Source organism: Rhinolophus ferrumequinum, chromosome 3 (genome assembly GCF_004115265.2).
Source record: "Rhinolophus ferrumequinum isolate MPI-CBG mRhiFer1 chromosome 3, mRhiFer1_v1.p, whole genome shotgun sequence".
NCBI classification, from domain to species: domain Eukaryota; kingdom Metazoa; phylum Chordata; class Mammalia; order Chiroptera; family Rhinolophidae; genus Rhinolophus; species Rhinolophus ferrumequinum.
In genome coordinates this window covers 77,572,029-77,594,441 of record NC_046286.1, presented here as the reverse complement: position 1 = coordinate 77,594,441, position 22,413 = coordinate 77,572,029, and the positions used below count along the sequence as shown (strand labels likewise).

The window sequence follows — 22,413 nt, the reverse complement described above, 5'->3', positions numbered from 1 at the left end:
AACTGGAAAAATCTGCCTTTTCATATTAATGCTTGTTGGCAATGACAAGTAGATAAGAAACATTTGGTTCTGAAGTGGATTCACCTCTGGCTAAGGCATATTTAACACTAGGCCCCAGATACAGATCAGTTTTCTTACCGCTGCTTTTGCTTTTAGTCCCATAGTAAAGCTCATACATTTTAGAGACTTGTGAGAGGAATCTTCGAAATTTGTGCAATATTGTGTTTAAAATAACGAATCTGTTCACTCGATTTGGCTGTTTTGAAAAGCAGAGTAAAAGGTAAAGTCATCAGTTGATAAAATAGAATGGTTATAAATATACTATTTATTTTAAATGTGGTTTTATGTGATTTTTTTTTGGGGGGGGGTTGGTTACCCATTGTAGATTTGTGTGTGATTTTTAAACGAAGCACAGCTTTTGACTAAAAAGACTTAACATGGTATAAGTAGGATAGAGCCCTTTGTAAACCCAGTTTTTGAGTCTTCATTTTATTTTATTTTTTAACCTGTAAAGTAGGGATAATATTATCACCACATGTTGTAAAGTAGATGATGTACGATCACACTTAGTATGGTGCGTGGTGCACAGTAAGCATACATAATAAAATGGTACTGTTTAGAAGATTTACATTATTATCATAGAATCACGAAAGTCGGGAGGGTTCTGAGGGCCCCTGTGATCTATTTCATTACATGATGAGGAAACTGAGGCATAGAAAAATTAATTTGCAGAAAGTCATAGAGCTAACTAGCATCAACATCAATTCTGGAAACCAGATGTCCTGAAGCCACTGTTTGTTTTCAATACCCATACTCCTGGATTAATCATTAGCTCTGGCTGGAGAGGGTTGGCTGCTGAGGACTAGCTGCCTCTTTTTGCTGGAGACCGTGGGCAGGGCAGGGGCAGGGGCAGTGGCAGGTGCTGTGATGACTGCATTTACAAGAGCTGTCCTGATCCAACCACGGCCGCAGGCTACATGCTGCTGATATGCTCTGAGATAAAGTCAACTTTAAACAGACACATCCCTAATACTAGCTTTTCCCAAAGCACGTCCCTGCCATGCCACTTTTCTCTCAACAGGAAGACCATACCTGCTAGTCATTGTACTTGATGTGTGTTCAGTGCCCTGTGATTGTCAGGAATGGCTAAGTCACCATTGCCACTGTGTTCCAGGAAAAAAGAGTTAGTGACACTCGCTAAAGCTGCTATGCTTAACTAAGCTCCTCTTAATGATTTGCAGGTTCCTATAAAAGGCTTTTCAAAGAAGAGGACCCAGAGGAGCAAACATTTTCCCCCTAGCTACCTTGCTGCTTGCCACTCTTAGCCATCCAATATCTCTAGAGGGCAGGGATTTTTGGACACCGTGCCTTAAATCAGTTAGGGACTCTCACTATTACATCTACCTAACCTGCCAACGTGTGAAGTGTGGTCCATCACTGGGAAATTCACACAGTGATAAATTATGGACTTACATTGGGGTTGAAAGGAGCCATGTGCAGAGCATTTTACAAACCAGAAAACTCAGCAGGACATCGCTGGGCCATCACATCCTGAATGACCACAATGGTTTCTATTTCCTCTTTTACGCCAGAACTTACACCTCACAAAGATAACATGTCGGTCATTTCAGTTATCGTTGGAAATGTTCCAAACCCAACTGAAACATCAGTGATGGTGGTTCAAAGCTGGAAGCAAGGGGCTTACATAGTCGGCCATACACTTGTGTATAGTCTGTAGTGGACTTGTTTCTTCCTTTTCTGAGACTTCTTTTCCCATTTCAGGATTCTCCCTTACTCAGATCTTGGTTAAACGGATGGGGATTGATTTTTACCACATTTACTGGGATTAGTCCTATCACAAAATCACACCAGGACCACAGGGGAGCAATTAAAAGAGAATCTGAACCCAAGGGGATGTTTCGGGTGTAGACAGAGAGATTTGGGTGGGTGGCATACAGTTAGCTGCCTTCTCAGAGATGCCTAGCTCATACCAGTGGATTGCTCGCTGCCTCCGGCCCCTGTCAAACTGAGGAAAGGATCCTGGTGACAGGATTGTTTCTAGGCCAGGTAGGTACATGAGGCAAGCGTGCATGAAGGATATTTCCAACCCTGGAATAATTCCAAGTAGCTAAGTTAATAACATCGTTAATGTCTAGGATTTATAAAGCAAATGTCTTCTAAAATTAGATACTTATAATTTATAATTAGGCTTAATTATGGTTGTTGATTAGTGATGCTGATAGCAGTTTAATGCTGTGCTGTTTGGAATTATGGGCTTGGTGTGTTCTTCTCTTGATGCATTTTTATCCTGTATTCTGATGCTCAGTAAGAAAAAGACAGGTTGAGACTATTACAAACTAGTCAATTCTAGTGTGATGGTGATTCTGGTTTCTTTATGAAAGGGGAAGTTAAAAATAGTGAAAATGATGATTTTTTCCATTCTGTTTCAGAATGTGTAGTTGCTTTTTCTTCATACGTGATAGAGGGTTGTATTAACAATGACTGATTCAGTAGAATAGCTTATTCTTACTACAGGCTACCAGCAGTGATCTTATCAGCCAGGGGGGAAAAAAATTAGCTGGGACCCAAATCGACTGCATTTTTTTCTATTGTGCTATTCTCAGGGTTGCACTGACCTACCTTTTTCTTTGGGGAAGCAAGATTTGAGGCTTTTATTGGTGTCCCTGTCCAGATAAGTGGCTTTTGCATGGGTACTTCGGTGTATCTGGTCAGCGAATACTAATGAGTGAATATGGCCAGACATTCAATGAGAGTACAGAGATGGTTACAACTTTGTGTCTTCAAGGACTATATAATTCTACAGAGTCTCTGTGTGTGAGTGTGAGTGTGTGTGTGTGTGTGTGTGTGTGTGTGTGTGTGTGTGTGTAGGGGAGGGAATTGTCAGAAATATGAATTACTTAAGTGTAACAGGATGAGTGGTAGAATATAGGACCAGATATCTTCTATGGGAACATGTTAGAGGCGAAATTATCACACATTGAAGTACTGTTCATACTTCAATAATTGGATCTTTCTAGAGAATGTCCAAGGGAGTCTGAAGTTGATACCTAGAGAAATAAAGGCTTTCACTTTTTAAAATACTAGGTTATGCATGTGTCTTAGTGGTGCACATTTAACTAAAATGCCTAAAAGAGCAGCCTCAAATCCCTCCTGTAGTGAGACAGGGACAGAGAGAGAAGGCAAGTAAGCAAGGAGGCAAGTGCTTTGCTACACAGCTGACTTTGATCCAAGGGAATTTAGTTACTGGGGTCAAGTATTGTCTCGGTGTAGGAGTGGGTCATCTTCAGAACAATCCTTTGTTATGAACCCAGAATTCATTATAATGAGGTTCCAAAAACTATATTATAACTTGAACACATACAAATCTTGAGAAATATTAATAGCTTAACTTTTCCCTTGAAAGGATAAAACTACCTCACTGCAGAGAAAATGTGTAGCACACTTGTATGATCAAACCATATGTGGCTCCACGGTGTTTCTTTTGTCAAATTAAAATAATATGAAGGTGTGTTAATTGCCTACCTATTTAATTGAAAGACCGTGTTTCTCCGAAAATAAAACCGGGTCTTATATTAATTTTTGCTCCAAAAGATGCAGTAGGACTTATGTTCAGGGGATGTTCTCCTGAAAAATCATGCTAGGGCTTGTTTTCTGATTCGGTCTTATTTTTGGGGAAACATGGTAATAGTGTTCAGAGTACTGTAGCTCTATCACTGTGCTCCGCTGCTGGGAATTTTTGCTCCATGTTTCCATTACTGACACAACAATGCTTAAGACAACTCAACACATATCTGCTTGGGATTGGACCTTCTTACTGCTCCACTGTATTCCTTTTGAATAGGTACCATAAGCCACCTGCTTTAGTAAAAAGAGGGTATGATTGACTTAAAGTCAGGAGACCTGGGTTTAAATGTGAGCCCTGCTGCTTCCCTCTCTTGTAAATTGCTTGATATTTCTGATGAATTTTTCAATTTCTTCATTTGTCAAATAATGGCCAAGAGGTGAGGATTAATCGAGGTAACAGAAATGAAATAGCAAAAAGTAGCATGTAATTGACATTTAATAAACAAACATACATATTATATATATTATATATAAGATACATTACACACACACACACACACACACACACACACACTGAGGGATCTAAAGATTTGGGCCCATTTAGCTCTTTGCAAGTTTATTATTTTATTCTTATTTATCAGTTTATTACCATCAACTAATGCAGAGCCTGGCACCAACAGGGGCATGGCACAAGTATTTGCTGAAAGAATCAACTGATGAATGGCCAAGGAACACATCCTCATAAAACAATAAACAAACAAACAAACAGATAATATTTATGTCATGAGTGATATTTTAGGGCCAATTCACTGACCCTCACATTAACCCAGGAAAGGGAGGGCGAAGAGAGAATTCCCCAGCTTTCAAAAGGTAGTTAGGAATTTTGTTTCATTAATTGATTTAAAGTTTGCTGTCTCAATTCATGGGACAGGAAAGTGGCTTTGGTGTTCTTAAATGAATGACTTTTTCTCTCAGCCTACAATAAGACAGATGCCTGGTTGACGCGGAACAGAAATCTGAAAGGGAGTAAGCCGTGTGTTTGCCAAGTGATTCAGAGAGCACACCAGGTGGTTTCTAGTGGTTCCCTGGGGATTCACGTGCACTCCCAGAAAACATGGAATCTTGTCCAAGCAGGACCCGCCCAATGAAAGTGCTGAGGTGTGGGTCATCCAAGGGACAGTCCCAGAGTCTTTCCAGGAGCCCCCACACCAACCCAGTGAATGTGATGGGTATAGGTGGTGACATGCAAAGTCTGGAAGAGTCCAGGCCTGGACAGGTTCCAATTAAAGCATGCCCCATTGCAAGGACTCCTGTGCTACTCTGAAATGTGATGAGCCTTCTTAAAGATGAAGAAGAATAAACAGATAACCCCTATTTTAGATTATTTGGTTTTCATATTAATCATGGGAGCTTTGCATTTGAAGTCAGGCAAGTAACTAACTCAACCTTTGTGTTTCCATGAAGAGACTGGCAACTGGCTCAGTTCCTGGAAGAACTGACTACTCCTGCTTTGTGTTCCCTCTTTGCAGTCTTCTATCCCCACACCCAGAGCACTCACTTCGTAGAGCACTTACTTTTTGAGCCGCATTACTATTTCCTGGTACCATGTTTCTGGCAACATGTTTGGGAAGCTTTATTGCTATTTTTGCTAACATTTTTTGGTAATTCCTCCTTGAGAACTGAGACATTACTAAATGCATAGTAGTCAAATAAATGTGTAAATTAGTGACTAAATAAATGACTGTATCAGTTTCATTTTTTAAAGACTTGAAATACCTGGCAAATCTTAAAAGAACCAAATTTGTGACTTTTCGTGAAATTGAAAAAAAAATGTTTCTACTTGATCACTCTACTTCCATATTTCATCGATTCTAAGATGTATACTAGTTTCATTCACATTTAAACATCTCTGAAATTGGGATAGAGCTTACAATTGGTGGTTTTCATAATTACTGGCAATATTTTTTCTTGACCAGTGATTTGCAAAATAATGAATGGTGTCTTAGCTTTGGTAGACTATAATGAAACCAAATTCACCTTAATATGCATATTCTGCTTTATAGACCTATGATAGAACAATGGGGAAAGCATGGCTTTTGAACCAAAGGAATTTTCTTGCGAATCTTGGCTCTGCTTTATTTTTTCTTTAAATCTGGGCAAAGTAGTTGCCCTGACATTAACCTTTGGGTTGCAGTATTCCCATCTGTATGATAGGAATAAAGCATTCATATTAGGGTTCTGCCATATAGGCATTCAATGAACAAATTCAGTGAATGCCTGTTCCTTTTTCCTCTCTACTTCCTCCACCAGCTTATTTGTGCCTTAGAACAGCCCTGTCTGGTAGGAACATGTAATTTCCATTTTACAGGTTCAGAAAGAGATGTTAGCAGTATGAATGAGTTAAGAGAGAGAGATTTCTGGAGCTTCTGATTTTCCATAAGTCTCCATGTTCTGTTGGGCTTTCTCACAGGTAACTATCGACATAGGTGAGAGCTTAGCTACTTTTTTTGAGGATAAATTTCCTTAGGCAGCCTGTGTAATAATTTTACACAATACCTTAATAATAATATCATACAATACATCCTCTTTGGAAAGGATTTTACTTCTTGCTCTCATCCTGTAAACAAGGATGGGCCTCTATTTAAAGAAGAGGAAAAGGAAGAGGGAAAAGGATATTATATCACCTGGCCTAGCATTTTTTGGAGCAGATGTTTTCCTCATCTCATTGTTCACAGAAAATTGGTTCAAGATGGTGTATAAACCAAGCGTTCAAACATACTGTGATTCATAAATCAATTCATACTATTCTTGCGTTTGGATAGAGCAAAACTATGAGGATGGATTGAAATTAAAGATTGGTGCTGAAACCTCAGGGCTTAGTGCAAAACCCAAAGCCAATTATCAGTGTTATACTGTGACAGACCAATAGACAGTGGATATTAGACCTCCAGGCCTTAAACATCCAGGGTGGAATCACTGGTAGCTGTGGAAATTACTTTCATATTTTCTCAGTGGAACCTGAAAATTTTCAATTACAGTTTTTTTTTAGCTTCAGCATTTCTTTTTTGTATTTGGTAATCCTGTTTTTAATTGGGTTCCAAATGGATCAAATAACAAGGAAACAGGCTTGTTTTAGTAATCAAATGTCATCAAGCTTAAATGAAGAGGATATGGGTGCCAATTGTTTGCAATGCAGTTAGGTTCCTAAGTGAGCCTACCTAGCCGGCTCCCAGACTCTGCCAAGGGCTAGCTGTATGATTCCGGGCAGGGCACTGATACATCTTACAGCTCTAGCATCCCTGTGGGTAAGATGGGGGATTGAGAGAGAAAACATTTGAAAGCACCTAGCAAGTGCATGAGGTTCTCAATAAATTCACCTTTCTCATCTTTCTTCATTCTTTCCTTCCTTTTAATAATTTATCCTCGATTAAAAACTTTCATTTATTGTCTGAAACAGTTTTGAAGTTTAATGGCTCCAAGGGGACTCCCAGTGTGGAAATTAAACATCCCTGAGGAATAGATAAATGCTGCTCTCATCAATGAGGCAGGTACAGGGAAGAACACTTTAGGCAACTAATTCTTTTAAGAAGAGCTGGCTAGAGCTCCAAAACTTCAAATATGAAAAGAAAGTTTTCAACACTTTTTTTACCTACTGGCTATCCTACTTAGCCCTTTCAGGTGCATGTAACTGCGTGTTGCCGGAGGCCTTCCCGCGGTGAGATCTTATCAGAGCCTGTTCTCAGAACAACCTTGTTTTTAAGCGTTTGTTGGACATGTCCATTTATCTAGGTTAGAAGTCAAGGGGTAAATTTGAACCCCACCCTCTTCCATTCCCACATCCACCAATCTCCCAGATCTGAAGGATTCTCTTGCTACAGCGTCTCCGTGCATTGCCACTGCTATATGTCGCAGGGGTTGGGAGATGAGATGAAGAGCAAAGTCTGTCATTGCTGGATGGAGTATTATAACACCCTCCTAACTGATAAGCTCTGCCGTAATGACCTCTTAATGGATTGCTCTTCTCCATCGTTTTCCTCCCATCTATGTTATTTATAGTCGCCATAGTGTTCTTTCTTGTAGTAGAGCTGATTGTTACTATCTTGCTCAGTAACCTTTTATTATTCCCCACTGCTTATGAAATACAGACTAAATATTTGCAAGGCACCAGGAGTCCCTAAACAATTTAGATATTTTTCTGTGGGGTCCCTGTCCTGCTTTCCCTTCCCCATCTTGCATTCTTGATACCACTTTGGCTGTGAACACACCTTGACTTTGTGGAAGCAGTCAGTCAGAATCCGTGTCTTAGCTTCTTTTGTTCTCTCTCCTTTGGAAAACGTTGTTCTACCCCTCTAATTCAAGACCTAGTGGGTTATTACTTGATATATGAGTATGTATACTAGAAGTTTCTCTAATTGTAGAATAATAAATGTGTAAAAAAAAATCACACATGTGCATTGCTTAAATTGTGCCCTCTTTCTTGAAACCCTAGTAGGTCTTGGGATTATTTACTTCCTTTTAGCTGTTCTCTTAGCATTTGGGTATTCCTTCAACCATTCCCTTATTTATTTTTTCATTTGTTATGGAATGCTTGGTGTTATAATTACAGATGGTCCCCAACTTACGATAAACTCCTGGGTGCTGGGATTGTGTCTGACTTATCTGTGTCTCCCTTAGGTTATCTGTGTGAAGTGAGCTCGTGGCTGCACTATTTCCCCACATGTGATGTCAGTGGGAAATTGTGGGCTGTTGGAGAATTATGGGGTGTTTTTAGAGGCTGGCTTACCAGTCTCCCTCAGAGTACTCCAGCAGTTCACTAGTATCTGCTTGTGGGACATGTCAGGAGTTCCTCATGGGCTCATTTTGTGCCTCTAGTTCACATCGAGGGGGTAGAGGGTTTGCTCTGGACAGAAACCTTTGAAAATTCATTTTTTAATGTTTAAATGCAACTCTATCACATTTCTTTTTCTATTTCTCTAACATGTGAATTCTCATTATAGATTGCATGGAATACTGTAAAGGCAGTTTCGAAAGAAATCAAATGCTAGAGGTCTCTGCCCATTTCACTTTGTTTTCTCTAAGTGATATATCTTTGCAGGGTAAGACAAGTATTACTTTTGAGAGGGGCAGACTGGCGGTAAGGAGAATTCTGATATATGTCTCATTTTTGTCACAAAAAATGTGGCTCTATTGCCTTGATTTGAATTCTTGATAATTTACAGTGATATAAATTTTTCAGAACATCACAGAGCATGATTTAAACTCAAAGACTTGGAAGGTTATACTCACCTTCTGGAAAAATTTTTAAAAAACTACTTCTGTTTAACCAGAAGAGGCAATGTGATGTATAATGTGTGTGTGGAAACTCTGAAAGAAGAATCTACCTTTGTCACACCAAGATGGTTCTCTTCCTCCTTTTCTTCTCTCTCATGACAATTTGTAATGAAAGCTGTTCTTTATGAATTTATCTAGTCTACAGTGTTTGTGGGTATTTTGTGTCTATGTAAAATGTATTGTGACATGCTTGGAAGGATGATGACTGGAAGGCATTTTATTATGTTTATTGTTACATATTAATCCTTACCTGCAGTAGTATGACATACCTGATATTAAGCATATAATTTCATTATTGGGAAAGGAAAAATATATGTCTTACATACTTTTAAGGAAAAATATAAAAATGAAACATAGCGGAAAGACAGGTTGAAGGAAAATAATGTACTCTATGTAGTGGAATTCAATTTTTTTTCCACTATTTGAATTATAGAGATCCTTATGATTTTTCTTTCTTTTTTTTCCTTTTCTTTTTTTTTTTTGTGGGTGTGGGGATGGGATGGGATAGAAATTTTGAAGACATTGTTTAGGAGTGATTCCTGAGAGCTAGACATCAATTCTTACAATAGACATTTGATTGAGCCAGGGACTGTGTGTTGGGGCAGTCTCTGTACTTGAGCACATTGTACTGCAAAAAGTACTTTGGTGCCAGGATATGGCATTTGCTCAAATCTTAGGGTCCTGGCTCTGTAAACATCTGCCTAATCAGCTGGTGCATTACCTTTTTTTCCTTAACATCTACTTCCGTAAAAAGAGTCCTTTGGACCAGATATACAAGTAGATAAACTTTGGATAACCTCAACCCTGTAATTTTGAGTCTGTTTTAAAATTTCAGAAGACCAAGATCTTCATGATTATAGCCATGCACTTTGAGCCTCTGTATGAAAAACAGCTAGCCAAATTACTATTGAATAGAATGAAGGCAAACAACTCGACTAGATATTTTCAGAGCATATTTTAGGAGCACAAACAGTATAATATAAACAGATACTTCTCAATAGAGTGAGGTATGCAGCATTTGGGTGAAAATCCTTTATGGGAATGTCTAGAGCAATGGTGCACATTAAGAATATGGAGGCATATTGAGAATCTGTTGAAACTTACGGACTCTGGCTCAAAAAATTCAGTATGAACAATTATATTCAAAACTTTGGACATACTTTACTTATTTAATTGGAAGTTTATTCTTTCCCAGATGCATAAATTTCTGATATAATAAGTAAATTATATTCAATGAAGCAGCTACATTATACCCAAAGAAGTAAGTATATTATACCAAAATTTTACAAAGATGGAATATTTTATTTCCATGATTCTAGATTGCCATTCATTCTAAAACAAATCAACTTAATAGATTGTTGGGAAATAAAAGCCTTGCCACCACATATAGTAATCTGATTGATTTCAAGGTATATACTAATTTCAAAAACGTTAAAATATGTTTTAGAATTGAGGGAATGTGGTATAATTTTTTAACCATGAACTATGACTCACTTTTTGGAAAAAAATTTACTGATTATTTCCAGAAAACAAAAATAAAACCCCAAATGGTCAAATAAGCAACAAAGTAAATTCTTCCCAAAATAAATTTTAATAAAAAGGCAGTTTTCCCAAAAGTAATGCACATGTTTTCTTTTATATGTAATTCATTTTGATTTCATTTGGTTAACAACAATTTCTGAAGACACTGATTCTCAGAGGTATGTGGTAGCAGCAGAGAAAATTAGAGTTTATATAATTTGCTTTGCTGGAACCTTTTCAAGACAGGCCTATCTGGAGTCCTCTAAGACTCTTAGTTGAAGTCATGTTGGGAAGTCAGAGTAGTTACTCTTGTTACTCTCCCATTTGTCTGAGTAGGAGCACTTGTAGAGAGCATTGATCCATGATGACATGTGAATTAATTTCTTCACCAGAGAAGCAACATTCTAGGTGCAACATGTATAGAGTACCAGGATTTTTTTCCTCCCCCACAGTATAATTATGCTTTACTATTTTTGAAGACATTTCTAGCCTTAGACATTGCTCAAGGGGCTCACAAAATAGAAATTCTTCTTTGATGGCATCTGTCTATGCATTTTTATTAAGTATTTTGGTCAATAAAAAATAGGATAATTATTCTAGGAACTGCTCTAAAACATTAGAAGAACCACCTTCATTTTAGAGTGGATAAGAACCAATTTATTCCTCTCTCTCTCTCTCTCTCTCTCTCACTCTCTCACTCTCTCACTGTCTGTCTTTCTTTCTTCAGTAGAACGATTGCTTCAATTTCCTTGTTTTTCTCCAAGCCACAGATCAGCTCAGCCTTTCCTTTCAGCAGGTCTTCTCCAATTATGGTGACTTGTTTTATTTGACAAGGAGATAAGCATCCTTTGTAATCTCTTCAGGACAAGGCTTTTGTATTGGAGCAAATCTAAGTATTGATAGAATCCCAGATGTTTCAAATTGAGTCTTTATTCATAAGCAAAATGCTACCATTCCAGAATGCACCTACCTCCAGAATACACTTCACTCTTCCTGACTGTACTTCCAGTTACGTGTGTTTGCAAATGGGTCCCATGGTATTCGGCAACGAAGAGAAAGCCAAACCTAAGGTTAGGGAGGGTTATTACACTTTCTTGCCTTCCAACATAGGACTAACTTCCAACATAGACTACTTTTCATATAAGAGGTGGAGTTACCGTGAAGCTAAATGAAATTAAACCTTCAGAGTCTTGCTCTTGCAAGGCCCTTTCCCAGGCCCTGTATCGAAAAAATTCTGTAAACTCCAGTCCTTAAACCTAGATCTGTCTGTGCCTGATGTATGTTTTTAAATGGACGTTTATAATCATAATAACCAGAATACTTTTATTTGTATCAGCAGAAACAATTTTAGATATGATGGCATAATGATGACCTATTCAGTCATATGCATACTATGTGCTACACTCCCCTAGTAATTTGACATAAAAGACCTTTCAAAGTGCCAGAAAAACTAATGTGTTTGTGCCTGTCTGAATGTTAATCTCCATAGTTTTGTATTTACATCAATATTCCATTTGGTTAAACACTTTAGATTGCTGTAGATTATCTTACCTCGTTAAATATTCATGTGGACTTTTTCATAAACAAAACAGAGTCGGTTCCAGGACAGCTGTAGCTGGTAATATTTAAGAGCTCAGGTTCAATGGTCAGATTAATCCAGGTTTACATGTCCTGGTTCTGCCACTTATTAGCTAGGTGACCTCACATTCATCATCTCTAAAGTGGGCTTAATTCTAACACGTATTTCTCAGCGTTGTTGCGACAATTAAACAAGAGACTGCACGTACCATGTCTAGCAAAGGGTAAGCATTCAATGTTAGCTATTATTATTTATTTGTAGTACATTCTTTAACTGTAAGAAAGCTCTTTACTAGATGTTTGCCAAGAAGCCTAAATTAGCCTCTGTCAATAGCAGTTATAAATTATCACAGGCATGGTTCGTATTTTCTCTCTGGAGGAACAGTTTACAAAGAAATAATAACTTTGAGAATAATGCAGAAATTTTTAGAGCTGCCTGGAGAGAGGGAAAAAGGCTTTTTCCTTGTTGCTCCAAAAGCAAAATTAGTAACAGTGATGCATTTTCCAAGGAAATAGGTTTAGATTCTATATTTGGAGTAATTTTTTGTCACAGTTCCCCAGGACAGAATTGGCTTGCTTGCAAGCTTACAAGAATTATTCATACAAAGCCTTGATAAAACATCAATAGGGGGTATTAGAATACTCCCTCTTTGTTGGTCAATGCTACTGTACAAATCTAGGTTTTTATCACCTACGTAAAACTTTAACTTCACAGTTGATGATTAATTTATTCAAGCTCTTGTTATAATATATTATTGTAAATTGAGTTTAACTTTGCCAGTTGAAAGGTCAGCTTTCACAAGGCCTTGTGTCCTCATACACAAGGCCTTGTGAAAAGATGTCTAAAAGTCATCTTTTAGAGTTTGTTTGAGTGTACACTTTTTCCTTAGTTAATTCCACTTAAAGAGACAAACCAATTGAGAAAAATTTTGATAAATATGTTGATTCCATTGTCATTATGGTACCCTAAAGATATAATTCTGTATTTCTAAATAGGTTCCCAAATCAAAATACGAAAACCAGTTAATAAGCTCTTTGATGCTACTAATTTTTTTCCCCATTATTTTTGACTATGGTTGTCAAATGGAGGCTGAAGTACTATCTCCACCCTATTTTTAACAATCTATTTGGGTACAGAAATTACAGCTTCCTTTTTCCTCCTTATGTCATCTAGCATACCCCGGTGAAAGGGAATGAATGAAACGAATGTTTAAACTTTTTGATGTTATTTAATTACTTTAAGATGTTTCATAACAGGAGAATGTTTGGCATGCAATCAATAGCCTGGAATATTAGCATCTTCAAGGACGTTAGATTCTTGGTGTTTGTTTAAAGTGGTTGTGGAAGGGAGGAAAAAAGTACTTTTGATTTGATAAAATTTGTCTCTATGAGGAAGGGTAATGTGCTATAAGGGATGAACTCTAGCTAAATCTTGGTAGGTTTGGGGTATGAAATAAGAAGAGGCTTTCAAGAGAGCATACTGGTAGTAGGGTTGGCTTCCATGATTGTCAGAAGAAAATTCTGAAAACCATTTCTAATCTACTTGAGACATTATGTGGGGCTGTGTACACCTCGGCACAGTCCTACCAGTAGTCTGCCTGTGACAGCCAGTGCCCTCAGACCAGTAACAACAGGGCTTAGTGGGAGGAAAGGAGCCCAGAGGATTTCCATGTACCTGAAAATTAAATTAGTAGAATTCAAATTTTATGTACTAAGCTATGTAAATCAACTTATACCACATTGTATTTTCTGCCTCAAAAATTAAAAAGCATGGTTATTGTGAACCCAAATATTATTTTGAGCTTGTAAAACAGTTACATTGTAATCTGTATGTTGTGATTTATTTGTTATGAAACAAGTGGAGAGAGTATAAATAGGTCAAGGTATAACTTAATCATCATTTCAGTCAACACTGGACAAAATCTCCCTTTATCATGAGTAGTCTCATTAGAGTTGTCGGTGCTTATGGCTGTTAATAGACATGTGTGACACTGACAGACAGGGGATGTAGCAAAGGAGGAAGGAAACATAGAAGAAAAATAAGGGATGAAGACAAAGAAAAAGGTCCAGGGAAGTAATAGGAATGAAGGAATGAGATGGAGAGAAAAAGGAAAGAATTTCCAAGAGGTAGAGGGTATGGCCTACTACTGATAATTGTATAAGGTAGGGATTTCTGTAGTTTTGCATTTCAGAGCCCCTACATTAAAAAAGAAAAAGTGTTAAAGTGGGGAGCATTAATCATTAATCATAAAGACATTAAAAAGATAGAACTCATACACTCCAATAGACTTCCCTTTTGCCACTCTTCCTGTGTTTTTCATTTTGCCTGAACTGGTGAACATTTTATCAGATGTTCACACTGGTATGTGCATGGAACCCACTTGTCTAATATTACCACTTTTAATTTAAAAATTTAGTATACTTTCTAAGGACACATTATTTATGCAATCCATCTAGTCAACATTCACTGAAGGCCCACTATGTGGAATGATGAAGTTAGATCTGGAAAGGAAGAGAAAAGAATGACAGTGGGAACACAGGGAATGGTATCTGACAGATGAGATGGAGACTTGTGTGACTAAGGTAGCAAGCACATTCAGTGTTCTACTCAAAAGTTTAGAAGTGGTTCTGTCAGTGATGGGGAGCCAGTGAAAATTTTTAAGCAAGGAGAGGAGAGACATCATTTTGGTCTGTGCTTGGGTGAGATAATGTGCAAAATAATTTAGAGGAGAAGGCAAATAAATTAGTTAAAAGGCTGTTGTAAGATTGAAGCTAAGACAATTATAGGGTGTGGAGTGGTTTGAGGATAGAAAGGAGACAGCAGGTAGAGCCCTAAGGAGGTAGAAATGCAAAGATTGAACAACTAATTGTGGAGGGGGAGGAAGAAAGCTATAATAAGCTTATTTTAAGGAAGACTTTTGTAAATGACAGTTTGCTGTAGTTATGAAAGAGAGGATTAAAAATAAATTTAAAATACTTTAAGTGTGTGTAAGTAGGAATAGAGTACTTATTCTTCATGATTATTTTAAATAATAAAAAAGTGTAAATAGTATGCTTATGGAATGATGATGTTGAAAACTTGTTTATGAAGAGTTTTAGATGACTAATAGATCATAAAGATTAACAGCAACAACAACAAAAAAATCCCACTTCAGTTCAGACTCGCAGGCATATAGGAGACAGTAGAATTTTTTAGGGGAGAAAGAATAGGAATAACTCTTGTGTTTTTTCATAACTGTCAAGCTTGTTTCCTAATCTACAAAACAAAGAATAGCGTGGTGGTTAAAAAGAATGGAATTTAGCCTAGAATTCTGTTCAAATCCAGCTTCTGGCACGGAAAAATTGTATTATCTTAGACAAGCTACTTAACCTGTCCCTCAGCTTCACTTTCCTTGTACTTTGTAAAATGCAGATGCTAATGATACCTATGTTGTAGTGTGTGTGTGTGTGTCAGTGAGAGAGAGCGAGATACAGAGAGTTGAACTGAATTGAATGAGAGAATACAAGTGAAACACTTGTCACACAGAGAGCCTGGCATATAGTAGGTGATTAACAAATTTTAAGTACTTTTCCTATGCTCAGTAATAACATTTAACAGTGTTGATAGATGTAGCTCTTTTTGGTTCTGAAGAGTGTTTTGGTAAAAGCAAGAGGTACACTTGGCATTGGCTTCTACGGGAAAGAAGACCACATTCCAGGATACACAATGATTTTTATGAGGATGTTTTTAACTGGACAGAAGGGGTGAATAAAGCCTTTCTTGTGACCTGTAATTGCAGTTTTGCAGCAGGTTCATTGGTTTCTGCTGTGGTTACTGTTCTCGCTGAACCTGAAGGGGTTAAGAATTGTCCTTACTCATGTTACATGAAGTAGCAGAAATTATCAGATGGAAACAGGAATTGGGAAGGGGAAAAAAGGCTCTGCAGTAACTCGTTGTTTCCTAGCCAAGCCGGCATGTACTGAAATTGATGAGAGGAGCCTGCAACCTGGCAGTTTAATCAGATCTGAATTTCTCCTGGGTGGTGGCAACAAGTCACCGCTTATCCCTTAACTAAAGCCGCTCTGAGTGGAATGGCCCCTGGTAGAAACAATACTGAGTCACAGCTCTTTTCATTGGAGAGCCAGGCAGTCCTTCAGTGGAGAGGCCCCGCCCCTCCCGTGTGAATCGCTGGCCTCGGGAGGAGGAGTCGGCGAATGTTAATGAGTGGAGTTGCCTGGCGAGCCAGGAACTTCATTCTTCTTTTTTGTGTCGAGACTGCAGAAATTATGCCCCTTCTCTCACCATGAGCTGGCTTTCCAGTTCCCAGGGAGTTGTGCTAACTGCCTACCACCACAGCGGCAAGGACCAGGCCGTGGCGGAGAGCCAGGGCAAGGATGGGGAGCAAGCCACCTCGAGGTAAGCCCTGGTATTGGAAAGCCAGAGAACAAAACAGAAACCTCCTACCTGCTCCAGGAAAAAAGTGACAGGGAAGTTGGTGTGGGGAGAAAGAGGACTCCGCATGTGGAACCTAACCTCCTACAGCAGCAGAAATGCTTGGCAGGGGTTCTCTATGTCCTTTGCATCTCATCCAGCCCAAGTCTGAAATAGCCCATATAATTACTGGTGAAGAAGGATAAGAAGGAACCGGGGCTATGGCTGTCAGACTTGTTGCTCAGCAGGTGCATTTGCAAATGCCGAAAGATCAAATGACTATATTTGAAACACTTCCTCTGAGATGGAATTCTTGAATGGGCTGGAGGCTCAGCTGCTGGAACTGCGGGCTGGGAAAGTGTGCCAGCAAGCCGGGGGGAGCTGTTCATTGTACAAGCTGCTGTTAGCCTATAGTTTTTTTGTCCCCTGTCCTTGCTGAATGCAAACTTCTTAGGCAAGAAGCCCAAGAAAGACACTGGCCTGTGGCAGTATGTTTCATATTCTTTTGTGTATGTGGATTTTTGGGGGGTGGATGTGGGGACTTTCAAAAAGGAGTTTTTGTCAGGAGCCAGTCTTCTGCTGCTAGAGTGAAACGTGGTTAAGTTAAATCATTTTATAGGTTGAGAGGGCAAATGTTCTACAGACCACTGAGTTGCGCGGTACCTCTCTCTCTATCTGTGTACTTTGTCCTGTTTTCCAAGGGCTTTTTTCCTTTTTCCCCTTAACGACCTTCTCCCTAGCTGAATATTTTTAACTCAGTCTTAGATATAAATTGTAAATATTGGCCTAGACGCCTGCAAAAAGCAAATGCTACCCTAATTGTGTGGGGCACTAAATTCCTTATCAGCAAGCATGGTTCCTCTTTGACGTTTAATGTGATGATAAAACCTTTGTTCCTGTGTGACTGATGCTTATGCCGCAAGCTGAAATAATGCCTTCTTTCATTTGTTTTAAAACCCCCACATGTGGGGGAGGGGAATAAAAATCAAAGGAATGGCTATAATACTTTGCCTTAGATTCCCAGGCTGACCAGAACTTTTCCACACATAGCAACCACAGGATGTAGTCCACGGAATGAACTCATTTCCAGAGATAAAAGGGAATTGCTGCTTGTGCCTTAGATGAGTTACCAGTTTATTTTCTACTGTTTTAAGTGTTTTCTGTGAGAGATCATAAAGTGTTTTTGTCTGTTTTTCTGTAGAACACTGCTGTAGTAGGAACCTTTCAGCAGGAAGCAGCCTGCGACACCAACCCTCTGCCATCCATAACTTCGAGTCCACATGACAGTCAAAATGGCCAGAATTGTGCAAATTTTGCTCATTCTCCTGTGACTTTGTTCTGGGGTGGCCTGAGGAGCTGAGCTGAATCTTGGATCTTGATTGTGAGAGTGGAAAGAACCTTAGGGACATTGAGTCCAAACTTCTCATTTTCACCTCAAGGACTCAAACCTCAGGAATTAGGTTGTTACAAGGTCTGTGGTTCTAGGCCATTGCCTCGGGCTGCTTATCCAGTTCTGGAGACTATGTTGTGTTTGCAGTTTTACAGCCTGTTGTGGGTGGCCTATACCTGAGTGGGTTGAGAGAACACAAGAGAGGAACGGATCATTCTCAACCTGTGCTAAAGCAGAATCTAGAGGTACTGAGGTGGCAGGGTGGACAGCTGCTCACACAGTGAGTGCTCTCCTGGGGCTGCTACAGCACCAGGTCTGATCCCAAATGCCTCCCTTGCTGGCTGCCAAATTGCTCGTTCATAATGACCCCAAATTCCCACCACGGACTAGGGTCCTTAGGTGCAGTTATTGGCTGGAGAAGATGGGAGCCCTGGTTGGAGAGCTGAGAGGAAAGGCAGGAGGGAGGGAGGACAGTCCTTATTAGCTTTTGCCCTTAGCGTGGAATAATGTATCAGATAAGCTTAGTGTTATTTTGGGAGGTACCCTGTTTAGACTGGAAGGGTTGAGATACTGGAAGTGAGTGGGAGGGGAATGGATGGAGGGTGGAGTGATTTGGGGTTGGGATGGGGTCAGGATTTCACCCACTTAAAAATGGTGGTGGAGGAGGGCATGCACAGGGCTTCAACTCTGGCTGGGACGGTCAGTTAGTGGGAAGCTGCTCGGAGGTACCAGGTTGATGCATGTTTTAAAAAAAACTCTTCAAAAGGCAAAACCAAACCTAAACAAGCAAAACTTAAGAAAAGTTAGACTCTGTCCCTCCCCCCACTCACCTATTTAAAAGCTGCTGGAGGGAGCACAGAAATCTAACTGCTTATTGAAAGATTTTGTCTCTTCAAAGTAATATGCACTTTGAGGAACTATTTAATCAAACATTTAGTTTAATAAGATGAACTCATGTATATGCCATTTGAAAAATGTAAAGGACTACATTGATGATTTAGGATATTTAGAAAGTGTTTGATTTTTAGCCTTGTCTTACCAAGTCCTTTTTTTTCCTCACTGTTTTGGTCTTTGGGGAAGCTGAGATAGTAGGGAACTAATCATTTTGTAAGTTATCTGTTAGTCTAAAATTCCCTCCATTCCATTTATTCCTTTTTATCAGGATACATTCATTAGATGCCAGCTTAAGAAATTCCTCCTACTGATTAGAGCCTCTCAAATATTTACAAAATCCTGTTTTCAATTTATGTTGTCTTATTTCCTCCTCAAAACATTAGGATTTAAAGAAATATGCTAACATTAGTTGTTCTGTCTGACTTGTAGACAGTCAAATGTTTGCAAAGGAAACCACTTTTTATGAGTAGCTATATTTATAAGACTATTTACTTGTTACTTTGCAGGCGGGTTTCTTAATGTTTACTTTTGCAAAGCTCTTTTTCAAAGAATACTGCATTTTTGTCTATTCTTACTGTTCTCCTTTGACTTTCCTGCCATGTTAAGAAAAACTATTGTTTGCTTTGTATCTGTTTTTTTGCTAATATTTTGATAAATACTGTGTTTCCCCGAAAATAAGACCTAGCCGGACCATCAGCTCTAATGCGTATTTTGGAGCAAAAATTAATATAAGACCCAGTCTTATTTTAATATAAGACCAAGTCTAATATAATATAATATAATATAATATAATATAATATAATATAATATATAATATATAATATAATATATATAATAATATATATAATATAATATATATAATATATATAATATATAATATAATATTATATTATATTAGACTTGGTCTTATATTAAAATAAGACCGGGTCTTATATTAATTTTTGCTCCAAAAGACGCATTAGAGTTAATGGTCCGGCTAGGTCTTATTTTTGGGCAAACACAGTATGAATGTTGAATGACATTTTCCTTCTTATTTTAACTATCAACTCTAGTTGACATATGAGATTTTTTTTTTTTTTTTTAATGTCTGATGAATAGATGTATTGCATTCATCATGTAGGGTCTTATTTTGTTGACTCCATGCACCATTGATGTTGAATAAACAGAACCAAGAGGTACTACATCATGGTGATGTAAACCGTGAAACTCTGAGCTCTGGGGCCAACCTGCCTGGGTTCAAATCCCGACTCTGTCACTCATTAGCAATGTGGTCTTGGAGGAATTATTTAACTCTCTATTTGTGAATTGAACTTCATACTAGCTTTTACTTCACTGGGAGGATTAAGTGGGATGATCCATGTAAAGCCCATAGAACAGTACCTGGTTTATAGCTAGCTGCTACTTTCCTTAACAGTAGGTAAAGGAAAGGAAAGAAATTATTGAGCCTTTCAGCATGTAACCTAGTCTTCCTCATTTGAGAAACATTTTCATAAATATTTTGTTATGTGTTAAGATACACGGATGTAATCTATGTACTTACCCAAAAATGGCATAACTGAAAATTAACCATAATATAAAGAAGTTCAGGCTTTTGAAGTTTGGAAGACCTTGGAATGTCCTTGGATCTACGGCAACATTTACAATTTGAACTGGTGACAGCCACTTATAGCAGGCCTGCCTTGGGGCACTAGTGGACCACACTGAAGTCAGCAAACATTGACTTTTATGGTAAGATGGAGTGTGGGTGGGTCCTCATTTAGGAGCTACTACCGCCCAGTGTGCCACATGGAAGAGGACTACCATCTTCATATGCTTAGTTTCGTTAGAGACTTTTTCATGTCCTACCACATTTCTGGGTTCTAGGAACTTACGTAGGAAGCATAACCATTTGGTCACTGAGTCACTCCACCTATAATTGCTAAGCTCTTACTGTATGTCAGGCAGTTGTCCAGGAGCTGGGGCTATAATGTAGAACAAAACAGACAAATACCTACGCATGAGAGAAGGGAACGTGGAGTGGAAAATGAAGACCTGAGCAGGTGAGCCTTACAGATATCTGGGGATGAGTTAGGGGAAGAGCTTTTGAAGCAGAGAGAGGTTAGGAAGTGTAGAAGCCAGAAGTCTGGAGTGAGTCCAACAGCAAGCACCCCGAGGAATAAAGAGCCCTGCATGGCTGCAGTGGTGGGAATAAATGGGGGTGAGGAGGAGGAAACAAGGTGGGACAGGCAGATCTGATAGCTTTGTAGACCACCTGAAGAATTTAATTTTTGCTCAGAGTGAGATGGGTAGCCAGTGAATGGAGAGAGTTTTGAATGTGGGAGGAATAGGGCATATTTTGGTTTTAAAAGCCCCCTCTGGCTGTTGTGTTGAATGTAGACTGTAGAGAGGTAAGGACACTCAGAAGGGTAAAATGATGGTGACTTGGGCCAAGGTTTCAGTTGTTTAGGCAGCAGAGGTGGTGAATGCTGAAATATTTTGAAAGTAGAGCCGGTAGGATTTCCTGATGTTTGTGGTATTTGAGCAAATGAGACTAAAGAGCTTTGTGAGGTTTGGCCTGCGCAACCTCATTGATTTAGATGGGGAAGACTTCCAGAGTGAAAGGAGGTGGGGTGGGCAAGATCTGCAGCTCAGTTTTAGACGTGCAACTCAGAAACACCTTGAGAGAAGCTTTATGGGAAGGATATGGTTGTCTTTCTTGATGAGGTCAGAGTTTGTACATAAATTCACAGCATTAAAAAAAAAAATCTATGTACTGTATCATGAATAGAGTTCTTTCTTTCTGAATTCGTGTATTTTCTGAAATTATGTATATTTTTGTAGGAAAGGGGTGGTAAAGAATTTTTGTAACGCGGTTATGTAATAAATGAAGTAACATTTCTTTTTATTTTTTCTAACCTTAGCTTTTAAGACATATTTTCTCATTCTAATTTTGCAGGGTTTAGTGACCAAATGCATTTTTAGCCTGTCGATATGGATAATTGTTTTCTAAATCAATCTAGTCCTCCACTTCATGACCTAAGAGTACTTTCTAAAAACTTATTTTCTTTATCACTTTGTTTAGAAGCCTTATCTATAATTTTCTCTTGAACTGTGAAAAGACACACCCAGTGTTCCAACGGCAGGTCTTAGTTTTATATAGTTATGTGATATTTGACTTTTTACTGCCGTCATCTGCGAGGCTTGTGATTTTTGTGGGCCTTTTTCAAGTTATCTTCATGGAATTTATATTAACGTTATGCCTTTCATATGTAAGGATTTATAAATCTTAAGCCCACCCCGCACCCCACCTCCCCACCAAAAAAAACCAACTGTTGAAAACTTTCCTTGTTTTCCATGGCACACATAATTCTTTCACTCTCCACCTGCACTGTGCACCCTTGTCTATCTTTTCTAAGTGGGACTTGTGTTTATTCAAAGGTTTATGTTTGTTCTTTTCATGTTTTAAGTTCTTAGTATTATGCTTTTAAGAGTATTGCAGCAAAATGAGCTCCCCAAAATTGATGCATTTAACAATGCCCATGATTGCTACTGGACTGTATGGCGATTAAGCTTAAATTGGACCACCAAAATGAATTTTTTTCTCTTATTTTTAAATTCCTTGTTAGCTGTAAACATGAGTATCGTTCACACATTAGAAAAAGGACCCAGCATTCTAGACGCCAAGGCTGCACTTATCTGAAGTGAAGTTTCCTATGTTCCATGG

The 22,413-nt window shown here is 38.6% G+C and overlaps 1 protein-coding gene across 3 annotated transcripts in view; it reads left to right on the top strand.

Moving 5' to 3' along the window:
* Positions 1-22,413, top strand: part of ARHGAP18 (Rho GTPase activating protein 18) — a 175,355-nt gene that overhangs the window by 33,249 nt on the left and 119,693 nt on the right. For 2 of the 3 annotated variants that reach the window (XM_033103376.1, XM_033103380.1), the window contains exon 1: positions 16,214-16,411. The exons of the other annotated variant lie outside the window; for it this stretch is intronic. In XM_033103376.1, coding sequence (XP_032959267.1) covers positions 16,299-16,411 — 113 coding nt within the window. In that variant the 5' untranslated portion in view covers positions 16,214-16,298. Of the gene's footprint in view, positions 1-16,213; positions 16,412-22,413 lie in introns of those variants that run through there. 3 annotated transcript variants of the gene reach the window in all.